Genomic DNA, 15,067 nt, shown 5'->3' on the forward strand with positions numbered 1-15,067 from the left:
TGTCTTTAACACAGGCAGAGCAAGTCTTGGGCTGGGAGCCTTCTGCAGGCAGGGATGTCCAGACAGAACTTAATGACATTGTTTTTATAGCAGTTATTCTTACATGCCTATTTGTAGCAGTTATTGCTGGTTTTCCCATTATGGTAGTGTCATAAGGTGATTTTAAAAAATACATTGATATAAATAGGAATGGTTTGTTGATTTCAAGTATTAATAGAATATGTGGAATATAGACATGGCAGTAAAATCACAGAGGTGCTATGCAAACACGAAGTTTGAGCAGCACTGGAATAGGGAGAAAGATGTTGGTTTAGTCTAAGGAAGAACTTTCTTTTTTTTTTTTTTTAAAGATTTATTTATTTATTTGAGAGCGAGCGAGAGAGAAACAGCATGAGAGGGGAGAGGGTCAGAGGGAGAAGCAGGCTCCCCGCTGAGCTGGGAGCCCGATGTGGGACTCGATCCCAGGACCCTGAGATCATGACCTGAGCCGAAGGCAGTTGCTCAACCAACTGAGCCACCCAGGCGCCAGGAAGAACTTTCTAATCACCCAAGTTATGCAAGGATGGAATAGGCTAAGTGCTTCCCTGTCATGGTGGGTGTGCAGAGAACCTGGACAGCCTCTTCCGGGCGGGGGTGGGGGGGGGGGCGGGGGGCGTGAGCTGGCTATGATGGGTCCTGATTGGCTGTCTCTGATTTGCTCTGGGTCCAGGCTTTCCTCTGCTTCAGGCCCCAGGAATATGATCTGGACATCCCTGGCGGGCCTGTGGTACAGTACTGCAGCCTGATGAGAGACCTCCAGCTCCAGGCCTTCCCACACTTTGTGAGTGGAGCTTTTCCTTTCTCCTTTCCTTGTGAGGCAGGTGGCAGAGCCTGGTAAGAATAATATTTAGAAAAAAAAAAAAGAATAATATTTAGGGGCCTCCTGGCTGACTCAGTCAGTAGAGCATGCAATTCTTGATCTCAGTGTGAATTCGAGCCCCACAATGGATGTAGAGATTACTTAAAAATAAAATCTTAAAAAAAAAAAAGGAATAATATTTAGAAGCCAGGCCCTTTATATGACTGTCGTATCCATAACCGCCCAGAGTAGTCAGCAGGGCGGAGATTATTATTAATGCATTTTACTGATAAAAATAGCCCCAGCTGATGTTTGCTGTGCCTCACTATCTGCCAGGCAGATAAGCTGCTCAGCCCTTTACATTCTTCATCTCCATTAATCTTCACAACACAGCTTAGGGGTAGATGCTGTTAAGAGTTCCATTCTGCAGGTGAGAGGTGGAGGAACAGAGAGGGTGACTTCCCAGGTTATTCAGATGGTCGGTGGCAAGATGGGATCTGAGCCCCAAAGACTGTGTTTGTTGTCACCCCTCTCTACAAAATCTTTTAAGAGTTGTGCACAGATGTTAGGAAGTGCCAGGCCCTCTGCTAAGCTCATACATGCACTGTCCCCATTGTTCAGATGGGCACATTGAGGCCCAGAAAGTTTAGATAACATGCAAGAAGTCACAGCGAGTCGGCAGGGGTGGGACTACAGCCCGGTCCTAGCTCCCTCCAAAACCCCTTCTCCCAGTGCCTGGCCTCTGCCGCTTCCTTCCCCAACCCCAAGCTCGCCTCTCCCCGCAGAAGCAGAGGCTGAAAGGCCTGGTGTGGCAGCCGTTGTGCAGCCTGGCTAAAGCCCTGGCTGGCCCTCAGAACCTGATCAAGAAGCGTCTGGACAAACTACTGGACTTCGAGAGGGTGGAAGAGAAGCTGTTGGAGGTGGGCAGCGTGACGTACGAGGAGCAGGAGGCCCGACACACGTACCAGGCCCTCAACTCCCTGCTAGTGGCCGAGCTCCCACAGCTGAACCAGCTGGCCATGCGCTGGCTGGGCCAGATCCTGTGCACATTCGTGGGCCTCCAGAGGGAGCTTGCTCAGCAAGTGCTGCAGAGGGCGGAGGGCAGCTTGGCTCAGGTAAGGCCTCTGGGACCGGGGCGCCCCTGCAGGAGGGCCAGGCGGGGCCTCAGGGCGCCTGCAGCTAGCTGTTCTCGGGGGCTGGGATGGAGGGACATTAGGCCATCGGGTGCGCAGCAGGCAGCCCCGGGGACCTTCTGGACCTCTCTTGTGCCAGTTGTCCCTCCAGCAATGGGATCCGATCATGCAAACAAGGAGAGAACTGGGACTCTGGGCAATTCCTGGGCTCTGGGATTCAGAAGCAGAGGAGGCTCTGCTGGGAAAATAGCAGACCTTGGGGCCCGTCCTTGGAATGTATTAGAAGTCGATGACAGAGGCCAGGCCCCTTCTACGCAGTCGGGAGTCAGTGTCTCCAGTTGGCGTTCCCCCTGCTGTTATTACTTTTAGCAGCTGCGTCCTCGCGAGCGCGTACGGTGTACCTTCCTTTTGTTATCCCAGCTCATCCTCACGCTGACCCTACAGAGTAGGTATCATCAGCATCCTCACTGCAAAAGAGGTTAGACAGCGTGCCCAAGGCCACACAGCCGACAGCAGGATTTGAACCCTGGCAGTTCAAGTCCCGCAGCCTGGGCTCTGAACAGTGCTTGGCAGCATTTTAGAAGAGCTGTCGGCTGAAAGCAGAAATAGATTGCAAAGAAGTTTGGACAAACTTCCAAGTGCAAACGTTGAATTCAGAGCTTTGAAGACGGGGGTTGACACAGGGAAGAAGACCGGGGTTGACGTGGGGAAGAAGACCGAGCTGCTTTCAGATCTGTCTCTGATGTCAGCGTCAGAGCTGAGGGGCTGTGGGCCTGGCCCCCAGGGCAGGCCAGCACTCTTCATACCAGCCGCTGTCTCCTGGGCTTCGTGGTCCCCAGCTGGGCCACCCCCATGCAGTGTGTTGCATGAAACTTCCTCTGAAATGCACATGCACCACTGCCCTGGTGGCTCCTGGTCCCAGTCCGCCCTGTGCTCCCACTTGTAGCATACTGCTTCTGCGTGGGACCACGTCCCTTTGCACAGGCTGCTTCCTTGGCCTGAAATGCCCCCCAGCCCAGTGCCCCCCCATGCCTTTCACAGGGCCTGGTGCATGGTTGGAACTCCCCAAATATGTGACAGATGAATGAATCTCTCCGTGAAGCTCTCAGAACCCCCCTCCTTGCAGCTGGGAGAGCCCGTCTCCCCATCGTGTGTACTCCAACAGCCCGTAGGAGGCGCTGTGCTAAGCACTTCACAGAGCCTGCCTTCAGCTGGGATGCTGGATGAAGCCGTTTCTCCTTATTGAGGAGGGCTGGAACTATATAGGCTTTTATTCTTTTTGGCCTTCAAAGCATTTAGTACAGAGTTCTGTCTCAGACATGCTTTTTGAATTTAATTAAGCCTGAACCATCGGCAAAAAGAAGCGTTTCTCTTTCCTGAAGGCAGAGGGTCAATCTGATTAGATGATCTTGTCATCCTCTTCCCGCCCTCTAGTTCCGTCTCCAGGGCTGCCAGGCCCCATGTGTTCAGACTGGGATGTGCGGGGCTGGGGAGTGTTGCAGGATGCCAGTAGCAGGAAGATAACTTTATAAAAGCAGAAAGAGGGCCTTTCCTGGTTGGGCCTGTCGTTTAGAATGTTAGAGCCTGCCGGTGATTGGTGCCAGCTTCTTGTCTGTGTCCCATGGCCCATCCCCCTGGACCAGTCCTGTGGAGCCCGGGAAAGGCCTGCATGGTAGAACCTCAATCTATCTGCATCCTGGGGGCAGGGGGAAAGGCTCTGAGTCAGACAGCAGCGAGCTTGGTGACAAGCAGAGAGGACATGTCTCTGTTAGCTGGGGGTCTTACTCGTTCCTAAGTTGTGTGGGAAGAATGCAGGAGATGGCTAGCAGGGCCAGGGTCTCAGGATGGAGCATTACTCAGAACTCCTTGGATTCCAAACCAGCTGAGGCATAAAGAAGGACGTCCTCATTTGCATAACTGGGAGACCCAAGAGGGGATCGAGCCCCAGGCAGGGTGCATTCAGTACAAATAATGCTGTCAGGGCTCCGGCTTTCGCTCCACCTCCTAGTTCTGTTTCCCTGTCTGGGAGGGCTTCATTGTCAGGCCAACCATTTTGTGCACGGTGGGAGAGACCGCTTTTATGCCTCAGCATCTAAAGGAAAAGTTTTCCTCTCATTCTCAGCCTTCATGTACTAACTCTGATGGGAGGCTTCTGCTTGGCCTTGCTTGGGTTCATTCTCTAGTCCGTGGGCTGCTCACGGTGGATGGGAGAGGGAGGCCGTGCCTGCCAGCCCTGTGGCTGCCGCCCCACGGCGGGCAATACTCCCGGACCCCACGGAGGGACGCTTTCTTGAAGGACACCAAGTGGGGCAGTCAGCAGGCAAAAACTACAGCTGACAAAGATGTAAAGACCCATCTCCACACATCTGGGGCTAGAATGTAGGCTGCCAGAGTCTTTCTGTCCCCTTTCTCCTGGAGATGGCTCTGAGGACAGTGTCTGTCCCACCCAGCTGCCCCACTACCACCTCTCGGAGCCGGCCTTCAGGAAGCTGGTGGAGGACGCACTGGGCCAGACCGGTCACCAGCTTCGCTCCTTTCAAGAGAACTTTGAGAAAGTGCTGCCACCTCCCACCGTGCAAGTAAGTCTCCTCACCCCGCAGACCGTCCAGTCCTTCCCCTGCCAGTGGAGTCAGGCCCGATCCCATTTCCTTTTCCTTTTCCTCCCCCAGGGTTCCTTGTACCCTTTCCCTCTCTTCTTTCTGTCTGTGAGCTGGAGGAGGTGTTGGGATTCACACCACCTACACACATGCTCTTCGTGGCCAACAAACATAAGAGCAGAACAATAGAATATTAAGTGAAATTAGACATAATAACAGACAAGTGGCATTAGCATCCCCAAGCCTGGAACTTCACATTTTTTTTATCAAAGCCCCTGTTTCCTCACCATCTCACTGAACTGCCTTCAGATACCAGCATTCAGGATGAATAAAAAGTTGGAATAACAAATCATTTAAATTTTCTTTTTGCTATGGAATTTTTAATTGCAAGAGACAGTATTTCAGCTGCATTATGGTTTACAGACTTTGGCTGGCCAAATCCTTCTTTGCAGTAAAGTATTTTTCTCTAAAATAGAAGGAAAGGGAATCTTCCAGTGGACTTGAAGGATGTCCCCAGGTAGTATATTTCAGAAGTGGAACTGAAGTAGCTGAAAGGCGGAGGGGGCCCCACATGGGGACAGACCTAGATGAGAGGATCCTGAAACTGTGTGTTCAGTCACATGTGAAATGTGAAGTGAAGGACCAGGAGATGGCCAGGATTCCCCAGAAGGGAGAAGGGGGCTCCAGAGACCCAGAGAGACAAGGAAAGGAGCCCAGCAGAGCTGGCCCATAGAGGTGGCCTGCACACCTGACTGGAATGCAGAGAAGGTCAAAGGCCATCAGGGATGCAGGAGGAGGGTGGACTCTTCCTTGGGCCACAGCCATCCCCCTTCCTTCCCCACACCGAGGCTGTCCCAGCCAGAAGTCCCATGGTGGGGGGGGGGGGCATGGGCCCTGCTGCGTGGGGGGAGGATGGGGCAGAAAGTAAAGAGCAGAGCAGCTACTGGGATGAGTCCTGGGAAGCTCCTCTCTCTTGCTACTTGAGACACAATAACATTTGTCTTATTGGAAAAGTATTCCATGCTGATCATAGAAAAAAGAGAAGACACAGAGAAACAAAAAAGAGAAACAAATGGGAACAGCATAATCCCAGTGTGTGTTGCAAATTGGTAGGAAGAGAAGAGATGCCCCCTCTTTTCCACCTTTGTTTCCACCCCACCCCCCCACACCCCTCCTATAATTCCTGACTTCTTTGGCTAAGGGTTCAGAACCCACAGAAGTGAGGTGGTCACCTAGGACAGAAGCAGTCCTCGTGATATTTTCCCATGTCTCCCCTTGGTCCCTCCAGGGAATACTGCTGTTCTCTGCCCGGGGCCTCTCAGACTTGAGAAAGAAGGCAAATGTTTCTACACTGCTGGCTTTCATACGCAGGGTAACACCTCCATTCTGAAAAAAAGCTACCCTGTCTCCACTTCCACCTAAGGGCCCATTTAGAAACATCAGGTTCTCCTAGTTCTTGATCCTGACTAGTGAACCCCATTGGAGTAGGGGTAATGGCAGAGTCTGTGCCCAGATATCCCCGAAGGGCACTTCTGTCTGCTTTTCCTACACCAAGCACCACCTCCCCCCAGAAATAACCACATAGAATATGATCTCTATACACACACACACACACACGTATATAGTCAGAGAGAGAGTGTATAGTAAATCTATATTCAACATTTTTAGTTTCTTCTTTGTTTTACAAAAAGAGACAGTCACCCCTGAGTCTCTTCTTGGTGATACTTTTGCTGGAAGCAATGAACAAGAAAACAAAGGCAATGCCAGGAGATTTTTGGATGCATGGACAGCGCCACTGAGTCATTCGTCCCAGCTAGATGGCAGTTTCCATCAGGGCAAAGCTGTCTTCTGTGTTTCTTTTACCCCATTCACAAGGCTTACTGTGCCTTGTAAACAGTAGGTGCTCAATAAATACTTGTGGAATAAAAGCTAGCACTCCCTTCACACGTGAGGGAGGGTCTGCACGCGTCACCCTCCGCCGGCGTTCAAAGCAGCCATACGCCTGGTGCCCGCGTGAAGCTCACGGTCCTGCTCATTCAGGCCGGAAGACCTGTGCCAGGCTTTTTCCTGTGGGATAATCTAGCTTGATGCTGTGGCCAGAATTTAGGGCCCCATCCTAGAGTTCTGTAACTGAGAACTTTTGGAACCTGAATTAGGATTTTAGAAAATCCCGGAAGTTTAGACCCAGGAGGAATGTTAGAGGTTAAATGAGAGGGTGTTTTGTGCGGTTGTTTTTTTTTTTGTTTTGAGATCCCTTTGGATCCCAAGAGTGTGTTCTTCCTCTAACCCAGCCATCTGTTAGCGAGGAGACTGTTGCCCACTGGCAGCAGAGGTAGGATCGGCGTGGGATTCCTGGCTGTCAGCACGTGGGCATATGCTGGCGCACCAGCTCTGAGACGCCAACTCAGGCACGTGTGTCTCTCTTTGTCCCTCCCCCCCCCCAGCCACTCCTTCCAGGGGCTGAGCGCCAGGTGCAGGCTCTCCTGAGCAGGTATGGCCCCGAAAAGCTGTACCAGGTGATGAGTGGCGTCAGTGGGGCTGGGACTCTGGACCTGACCCTGCAGCGGGGCCAAATCGTGGCTCTCCTTCAAAACAAGGACACCAGAGGCAACAGCAGTCGCTGGCTGGTGGACACTGGGGGTACGTGGGGCTTCATGGGCTCTTCCCTCCCTCTGGGAAACCCCCCAACAGGAACCAGTGGGGAGATCCAGGTGTGGGCAGGGGTCTGGCTGTGCAAATCCAGGATGGGAATTGACACAGGTGAAAGTGCAGGGCTTGGGGCACAGCCAGCTTAGTGTGGCCCATGACATGCCACAAAGAGGAAGTGAGTCTTACATTGCTACATCCGTTATTCAGCACTTACTGTGTGCCTTGGGGACCTCACAGGCCGTTGGGGTAGACAGAGGTGTACGGAGAGAGTCCAGCATCACCCTGAAAGGTGTGGAAAGGCAGAGAGGGCGTGCTTGGATCCCAGCTGCAGGGAGACATCTGGTATCCAGATTGAGGGACGTGTGGTCCTGTCTCCCATGCACTGGTCCCACCCTTGGATGTGCCGCTCAGGTCTGGGTGCCCCAGTGTAACTGGGCAGGAGGCAGGTGGCACCTTGAACCCAAGAGGAGATGGCGCAGCCATGTGTCCCAAAAAGGGGCCTGTGACCCACAAGATGAGGGTCACACAGGATTATTGGGAGGGGACCCGCAGATAGTTTTCCCCCTTCAGACAGTTTATCATAATTGTTATTGAAATATTTTTCTGAATATGAGAGAAACCATAGCTAGTATGTAAACCTGTGGTTTTATTCATAATATTAATAGAACAAGTCTAAGTTTTAAAAAGTGAGTCTATCAAAAAATTAAGTGGGTGACTCTTGATCTTGCTTCAGGTCTTGATCTCAGGGTCATGAGTTCAAGCCCATGTTGGCCTCCACGCTAGGCATGGAGCCTACTTTTAAAAAGAAATTAAGAAAACAGTACAAATCCAGCAGAAACCGTGAAAGGGCAGTCTCGTGACTCAAGTTGACAAACAGCTGAACGGGGATTCAGGCTGGCCACTGGGGTCAAGAGGACTGAGTTTGGATTCCAAACCAGCCACTTTACTAACTGTGTGATCTCAGAGAAGTTACAGAGCCTCTCTGAGCTGCAGTGGCTCGGCCATCAGATGGAAACAACGGTACTGACCTGGAGGGTTGATGTGAAGACTGGACAATTGAATGCCGGTTTGGCACCTAGCAAGCCCTCGGGAGGTGTCGGCCGTGGGCGGGGATAGTGACCAGAACAGTCCTGGGGTAGCTGTTCATGAGCAGGGACTGGGGGCACTCAGCGAAGAGAAAGGCAGTTGCTGCCTCCTGGAAAAGGCTGTCCTGGGTGAGGAAACAGCCCTACTCTAGGCCTCTGCTCAAGGGGAAGGGGATCAGTGGGCCCAGAACCAGGAAAGCTGTGTTTATACCAGCCCAAGGAAGAACTTCTTACGTCTGTCAAAGCTGTTCAAAACAGAGTGGGCTGCCTCAGTAGGGAATAAGCACCCTGTCACCGGGGGTGTGCAAGTAGAAGCTGGAAACAGTGAGTGTGGGTTGGTTAGGGGTGGGTTTGTGAGTTTCCTGGATGACTTTTTCAGGTCCTCTTTAGTGCTGGGAAGCTGTGCTGGAGGTATTCACATCCCTGAATGGTGCTGATTCCTCTATCACTAAAAGGGATGGGGAGGTGGTCTGCAGCCAGATAACGTTCTGCATGTCCTGTAGGACATCGAGGGTATGTGCCGGCTGGGAAACTGGAGCTGTACCGTGTCATCCCCAGGCAGGAGGAGGTCAAAGAGCAGGAGTGGCCTCCCAAGGACTCCCGTCACCTAACACCAGAGCCCACTCCAGCCCCCGTCCCCTCTGTCCCAGTGGTGACCCAGGTGAGTCTAAGAGAGGGGTGGGGTTTGCCTCCCCATGGCCACCTGGAGTGGGGCTTTGATTTCCCTCCTGTTGGAAGAGGCTACCATCCTGTGAGGCCATGGTCTTGGTCAGTGGCCTCACCAGTGTCCTGGTCAGGAGTGAACCTGGAAAAAGGAGCCTCCCATCCCTGCCACATCAACAAGCCCTTGCTCCGTATCAGCAGGGCAAGTGGGATTCATTCATTCATTCATTCATTCATTCATTCAGTATTTGCCAGGCAATGTGCTGGATGAGAGATGTAATAATGAGCAAAAGTAAATCTTGGTCGTTGCCTTCCTCAGATTTATAATCTGGGGGTGGGGAAAACAGCAATTAATAAAATAATCATGTGAATCACTGTAAAGTTAGAGCAGTGATAAATGCCAGAGCCCTAGCTGGGAGAGGTTCAGGAAAGGCTTTTCTAAGAGGAATGATGCTTTTTCTCAGATTTGAAGGGTGAGCAGGGATTAATTGGATAAAGGGACTGTGCCAGGCTGTGAGTGGGAAGAGCTCCCCAGAAAGCATGCCTAGTGAACACAAAGGGGCCGGTGTGTGTGTGTGTGTGTGTGTGTGTGTACAAAGGACGGGTGTGTGAGGAACTGAATGAAGGGGCTGTGGCCGGGGAGAGAGGGTAGGGGTGAGGTACTGCTAGAGAGGTGGGCAGGGCCTTGTGGACTTGGCGAGGGTGTCAGCCTTCACTTCAGAGCAATGGGAAACCTACATGCATGTTCACAACAGCATTATTTGTAATTGCCAGAAAGTAGAAACAACTGAAATGTCCATCAGCAGGTGGATGGATAAGCAAAATGTGGCATATCCATACAATGGCATATTACTCAGCCATAAAAAAGAAGGGAGGGCCAATACGTGCTGTCACATGCAACTCCGTACAAAAGGCCATGTGTTGTATGACTCTGTTTATATGAAATGTCCAGACCAGGCAAATGCATAGAGACGAGAAGTAGATTAGTGGTTGGCTGCGGAGTGGGGGGTTGGGAAAGGACTGCTATCTTGTGTGGGGTTTCTTTTTGAGGGGATGAAAATGTTCTGGAATTAGTAATGATGGTTGCACAGCCTTTGAACATATTAAAAACTACTGAATTGTGCACTTTGAAAAGATGACTGTTACGGTATTTGAATTCTGTCTCAAAACAAACAAAAAGTGATGGGAAGCCATGAAAGGCTTTGGCTTTGCTGGGACGGAGTCCTCGAGGGAGGAGAAGCTCCGTGGGGTCGCTGTGAGGGCTGGATGAGACAGGAAGGCCAGGCGGGGCCAAAGTGAGCCTCAGTAAATGGCAGCCACGCTCCCAGTTAGAAAAGGACTTCACCGGTGACAGGTAAGCGGCAGAAAGGGCCGGAGCAGTGGCGGGGAGCAGCGGCGGAACCCAGAGGCTGGTGCTGAATAGCCCAGGGAGGAGCCTCAGGGGGGCGGTGTGCGGGTTGCCAAGAAGCCTGTGGAATCTGAGGTGTGCACGTCCCCGGGAAGGCTCCGAGGGCCAGTGCCTGGAGCATTATCCACAAGTGGTGCATCAGGGCTGCCTCCTGCTGGGCATTCCTGACTTTCAGCAAAGGACCCACAAGGAGCTCCCCAGAGGGCCTGGCCACCCAGCTCGGCCCCAGCTCCACCCAGTGTGGGCAGCGTCTCTAGGAACCCTGCTGCCGGTGAGCCCAGCTGTCCATCTTCCTAGACACATCAGCTGCTTCCTCTGTTCATGGGTCCACACTTGTGGGGTCATCCCAGTCCTCCCCAGCTTCTGACAACAGGAATGGTAAACAAAATCAGAGCAGCCTGCATTTACTGAGCCCTGAGCATGTACCAGGCACGGGCGTACATCATTTGTTGAATTCCCACAATTACCTGGAGGGGAGGATGTTATTACTTCCATTTTGCAGATGATGAAACCGAGGCCAGGGAAGTGAAATATTAGCCTAATAAATGCCCTCCCCTCTAGTTTTTTGTCCAGTTCAATTACTTTCCCTAAAAATTAACCAAGTCCCCCAACCCCCAGTCTCTACTCCAAGTTGGGAAGCAGGCCTGGGCGGATGACACCCTCAGATCTGGGCAGGGTGTTGGGGGAGAGGGTGCCATGTCCTCTGCTCAGTGGGGTGGCAGCAGTGGACCGAGGGCACCCATTCTGACAGGCCTGGGTTTGTTGCCATGTGATTTTGAATAAGCTCTTTGACTTCTCTGAGTCTCGATTTCCCTATCTGAAAAATGGGGCAAATTGAATTATAGAACTGTGAAAGTCAAGGCCAAGTAGCACCTGGAACAGAGCCTGGCACGCAGTTGTTGTTGCTGGCAGAAGACGAAGCAGCAGGCTTCATCTTTAGCACGAGGATGTCCTTGGGAGGCGGCGACTGCCCAGCCTTGGGGACTGAGTGGGGTCGGGGCAGGGGGCGAGCAGGATGAATAGCGTCTCTGCGCTGGGTTTGTCTGTCCCCCCCGCTCTGACCGTTTCTTTGTCGCTCCCCATGTGTTTCAGGTGGTGGCAGTGTACCCCTTTGTGGCCAGAAGCAGCCATGAAGTGAGTCTGCAGGCGGGCCAGCTGGTGACTGTCCTGGAGGCCCAGGACAAGAAGGGGAACCCGGAATGGAGCCTCGTGGAAGTGAACGAGCAGCGGGGATATGTGCCTTCCAGCTTCCTGGCCAGGGCCGCAAGCCCAGCTCCATGGGGCTGGGGTCTGCCCTCCTAGGGGGCCCGCCGCGGAGCCCATGCTGCCAAGGGACAGGGAGGCTTAGATGCTAGGACCCTGTGGGGGCAGAAGGGGAGATCAGGCCGAGGTAGGGTGAAGGGCAAGGAGAAGAGGTGGGTGGGCCTTGCAGGAGTGCCTGGCATGGGTGAGCATGAAAGGCTCCAGCCAGAACCGCTCATCAGGTCTGCAGAAAAGGTGGTTCCCATCTGAAGTCACAACAGCTTGGATGGCAGGTCAAGGTGATGAGAACTTGCTGTAGCTTATGGCCCATCTTACCTGTGCTCTCATCCAGCCCTGCCCACCAGAGTGGGTCACCCAGGTGAATGTTACCTGTGTGCGATGGGGTTGCGGGGAGGGGGGCACTGGACACGTCCAGAGCTGCCTGGCCTGACGGTTTACTCCCTCCGTGTGGCATCAGGAGACACCGCAGCCGACCCACACTGGCAGCTGAGTTATCTTGGGCAGTGAACCCCCTCGGAGCCCTCTCTAGCTGAGGAGAAAGGGCTTGTGGGCAACGGAAAGGTTCTCAGGAGATTCTTGGCTGAGTCTCGGAGCAGGTGTGGCCAGGTCACAGTTCTGGAATGTGTTTAGGCAAATTCAGAGGCTATTCCAGGGACCAGGAGATTTTGAGGGTGTGTTATGTGGGGTGTGTGTGAGGCTGTTGTATTCTCTGGACTAGGGAACAAAGGGCATGCAGATTGCTTAGGCAACTCTGTGCAGCAGGTGATCAACAGCCTGGTGGGTGGGGGAGCTTGGGTGTTGGTTTGCTTTCCTGTTTCTGGAAGTCGGGAGCCAGGGGGATCCCCGGGTGGTTTCAGGGCTGGAGGCGGCAGGTGAGTGTGATGTCAGTTGGCTGTAGGGCCTTAGACATAGGACACAACCTGAGTTTTCCCATCCGCAAAGACCTAACTCACAGGGTTGTGGTGAGAATGGCCTGAGGGAAGCTCCTTGTAAATTGGGAAGTGTGATAAAATGTAAATGGCCACTGGTAGCAGGATGCACTCGGAAGTGGTCTCAGGATGGCTCCAGCCTCCAGCGGCCCGGCTGCAGACAAGCCTGCATGCTGCTGCTGGCCCCGCCCGGGCGTGGCGGACACTAGGAATCAGCGTGGTGACTTTTCCCCTCAGCCCAGGGGCACCTTAGGACCCTTCTCCATGCTGCGTTCTAGGTAGCCAGTCTCTTGAACTTGGTGAGATCAAACCCATTGTCATCCCTTTCTAGGACCTGGAAATGGAAAAACAGTTCCTGTTCAAGGCAGACTGACCCAGCGGGGCCATTTTGGGTGCAGCCCCTGTTGAATCATCCTCTCCGGGTTGTCGGTTTGGCTAAGATACATCTCAAGATTCACAGAAGTGGGAAAAGGTGGTCCAGTCTGATCTGTAATACAAATTATATATTTGGGGACCGACCCAAGTTGGAGAGTGTGGGGGAAAATCCAGTGGTAGTTTAGACTTATTTCTAAGAACATCTCCATGGTATTATAACTGTAGTGCGTAACGCTGTTAGCTCTGGCTTTCCAGGGCTTTGAAGAAATACATACGTGCCTGCGTGAGATCTTCACCTCACTCCTCGGCTTGTGAGAGCGGGAAGATGCATCATGCAAGAGAAACTCAGTCCCTACTGGCCCTGTCCTGGCACCAAATTCACTCTTTAAGATGCTCTTGACTCATTTTCCTTTCTTTTTCCTACTCAGATTTCTAATACAAATAGGAGGCATAGGGGAGCAGATAATAACATAGGAAATCCGTTTGTGGGTTCCTCAGTGCTTACTGAGAATGTCCTGTGGACTAGAACCCCAGCTCAGGCTTCTCAACCTGGCTGCTTGCCCGTTCCCCCGCCCCCCGCAAAGATTGTAATAGAGTCGGTCTGGGGTGTGGCCAGGCCCTCAGGAACTCAGAAAGCTCCCCAGGTGCTTTGGTGTGTCACCAGGAGTGGGGACCTCGACCCTAGACACGCAGTAGTGGACGAGACAGGCCTGCGGTCAGAAGCGGCCACCAGCTATAAGCTAGGATGTGCCCCTTCTGAGTTCTGTCCTAGCTCAGATTTTTGAACAGGCAGTTTTAAAGGTGCTTTGAAAGAGGACAGCCTGTTCTGTCGGTCCCAGAATGTATATTTATTAAGTGCCATTAAGAGGGACCTGAACAAAACTGGATGTTCTTGAAGGCGGTAGGGAGAAACCTGGAATATACTTGGAACCACGTCTATCTCATGAGGGGAAAATGAAAATGTCTTCAGTAGCACACGGGTTGTGGTTTCTTGTAGACCAGGGAAGGGGGTCCAGAGTCACGGACGGCTGAGAAAAATGCATGTTGAGAGAGAGAGAATGGCCTGGATTTTTTCCAGGGGCCTCTATGTAATGTGCCTCCCTCCCCCCCCCCCTCCCCCCGATGCCTGGAGCCATTGCACTGTCTTATGTATTGCACTTCGGGGCTGCCACATGCTAAACTTGCTAAGGTATTTGCCTGGGAACCAAACAAGGCTGATCCCCAGGGTGGCCCTTGCTCCCTGCCACAGGGTGTGTCCTCTTTAACCTTTTGGGCCCAAGCTCAGGTTTGAACATGAGGACAAGGTTACAATATGGAGGAAAGATGAATGAACGCCTGCTTACTGTGAGGAGCTCTAGCTTGGTGAATCAGTGACGTGAACCACAGAGAATAAAGGACTTCAAAGATGAAAATGTCTCGAGTTTGCAGAACTCTAACCATTGGATAGTCAGATGCCCCAGTGTGACAGGTGCTCACTGGACATCTACTGTTCATAAAAATGGGACCTCATTTGTTAATGCATTCATTTTTTTCTTTTTTAAAAGACTATACTTATTTGAGAGAGAGCTCGCGTGCACACAAGCGGAGGGGTGGGTGGGGAGAGGCAGAGGGAGAAGCAGACTCCCCGCTGAGCAGGGAGCACAACTCAGGGCTCAATCCCAGGACCCAGAGATAATGACCCGAGCCAAAGGCAGATGCTTAACCGACTGAGCCACCCAGGCACCCCTCATGTGTTCATTTGAGGAGGGTCTACCACACACTGCTGACGCCTCTAGGAGTTGGCCTCAGCTGCTGGGATACAGGGAGAAGTCAGAGAAGTCAGACAGATGGGGGCCCTGTCCTCCCAAAGCCCACAGTCTCGGGAGGGAGACAGACAAGGCAGTAATCTGTTACATGCAGTGTAGGTATTAGAATAGGGCAATGGCAGGTACCACTGGAGTCCAGTGGAGGGGTCAGCCCCTAACTGACCCTAGGCAGCTAAGGAAGGCTTCCTGAAAGAAGTAATATGGGAGCTGAGGGTTAACGGGTAACTTGGGTTGGGTGAAGGTGGGAGGGAGGGCACATGCAAAGGCCCAGAGGTAGGCATAAGCATGTTTCATCAGGGAAACAAAATGCTGTAGAGCTAGA

General features: G+C 52.5%; 1 protein-coding gene across 9 annotated transcripts in view; it reads left to right on the forward strand.

The window, feature by feature from the left end:
* The window catches only part of LOC118006808 (rho guanine nucleotide exchange factor 37-like), a 50,547-nt gene extending 36,195 nt beyond the window's left edge, over positions 1 to 14,352 (forward strand). For 7 of the 9 annotated variants that reach the window (XM_034999603.1, XM_034999606.1, XM_034999601.1 and 4 more), the window contains 6 exons: positions 710 to 820; positions 1,624 to 1,953; positions 4,422 to 4,550; positions 7,013 to 7,208; positions 8,806 to 8,963; positions 11,466 to 14,352. In XM_034999603.1, the coding sequence (XP_034855494.1) occupies positions 710 to 820; positions 1,624 to 1,953; positions 4,422 to 4,550; positions 7,013 to 7,208; positions 8,806 to 8,963; positions 11,466 to 11,675 (1,134 nt within the window). In that variant the 3' untranslated portion in view covers positions 11,676 to 14,352. The remainder of the gene's footprint in view (positions 1 to 709; positions 821 to 1,623; positions 1,954 to 4,421; positions 4,551 to 7,012; positions 7,209 to 8,805; positions 8,964 to 11,465) is intronic. The other 2 variants (XR_004678194.1, XM_034999609.1) reach the window with 2 other exon arrangements.
* Positions 14,353 to 15,067: the final 715 nt, after the last annotated feature.

This window comes from Mirounga leonina, unplaced genomic scaffold, assembly GCF_011800145.1.
Source record: "Mirounga leonina isolate KUSES-001 unplaced genomic scaffold, KU_Mleo_1.0 Mir_99, whole genome shotgun sequence".
NCBI classification, from domain to species: Eukaryota; Metazoa; Chordata; class Mammalia; order Carnivora; family Phocidae; genus Mirounga; species Mirounga leonina.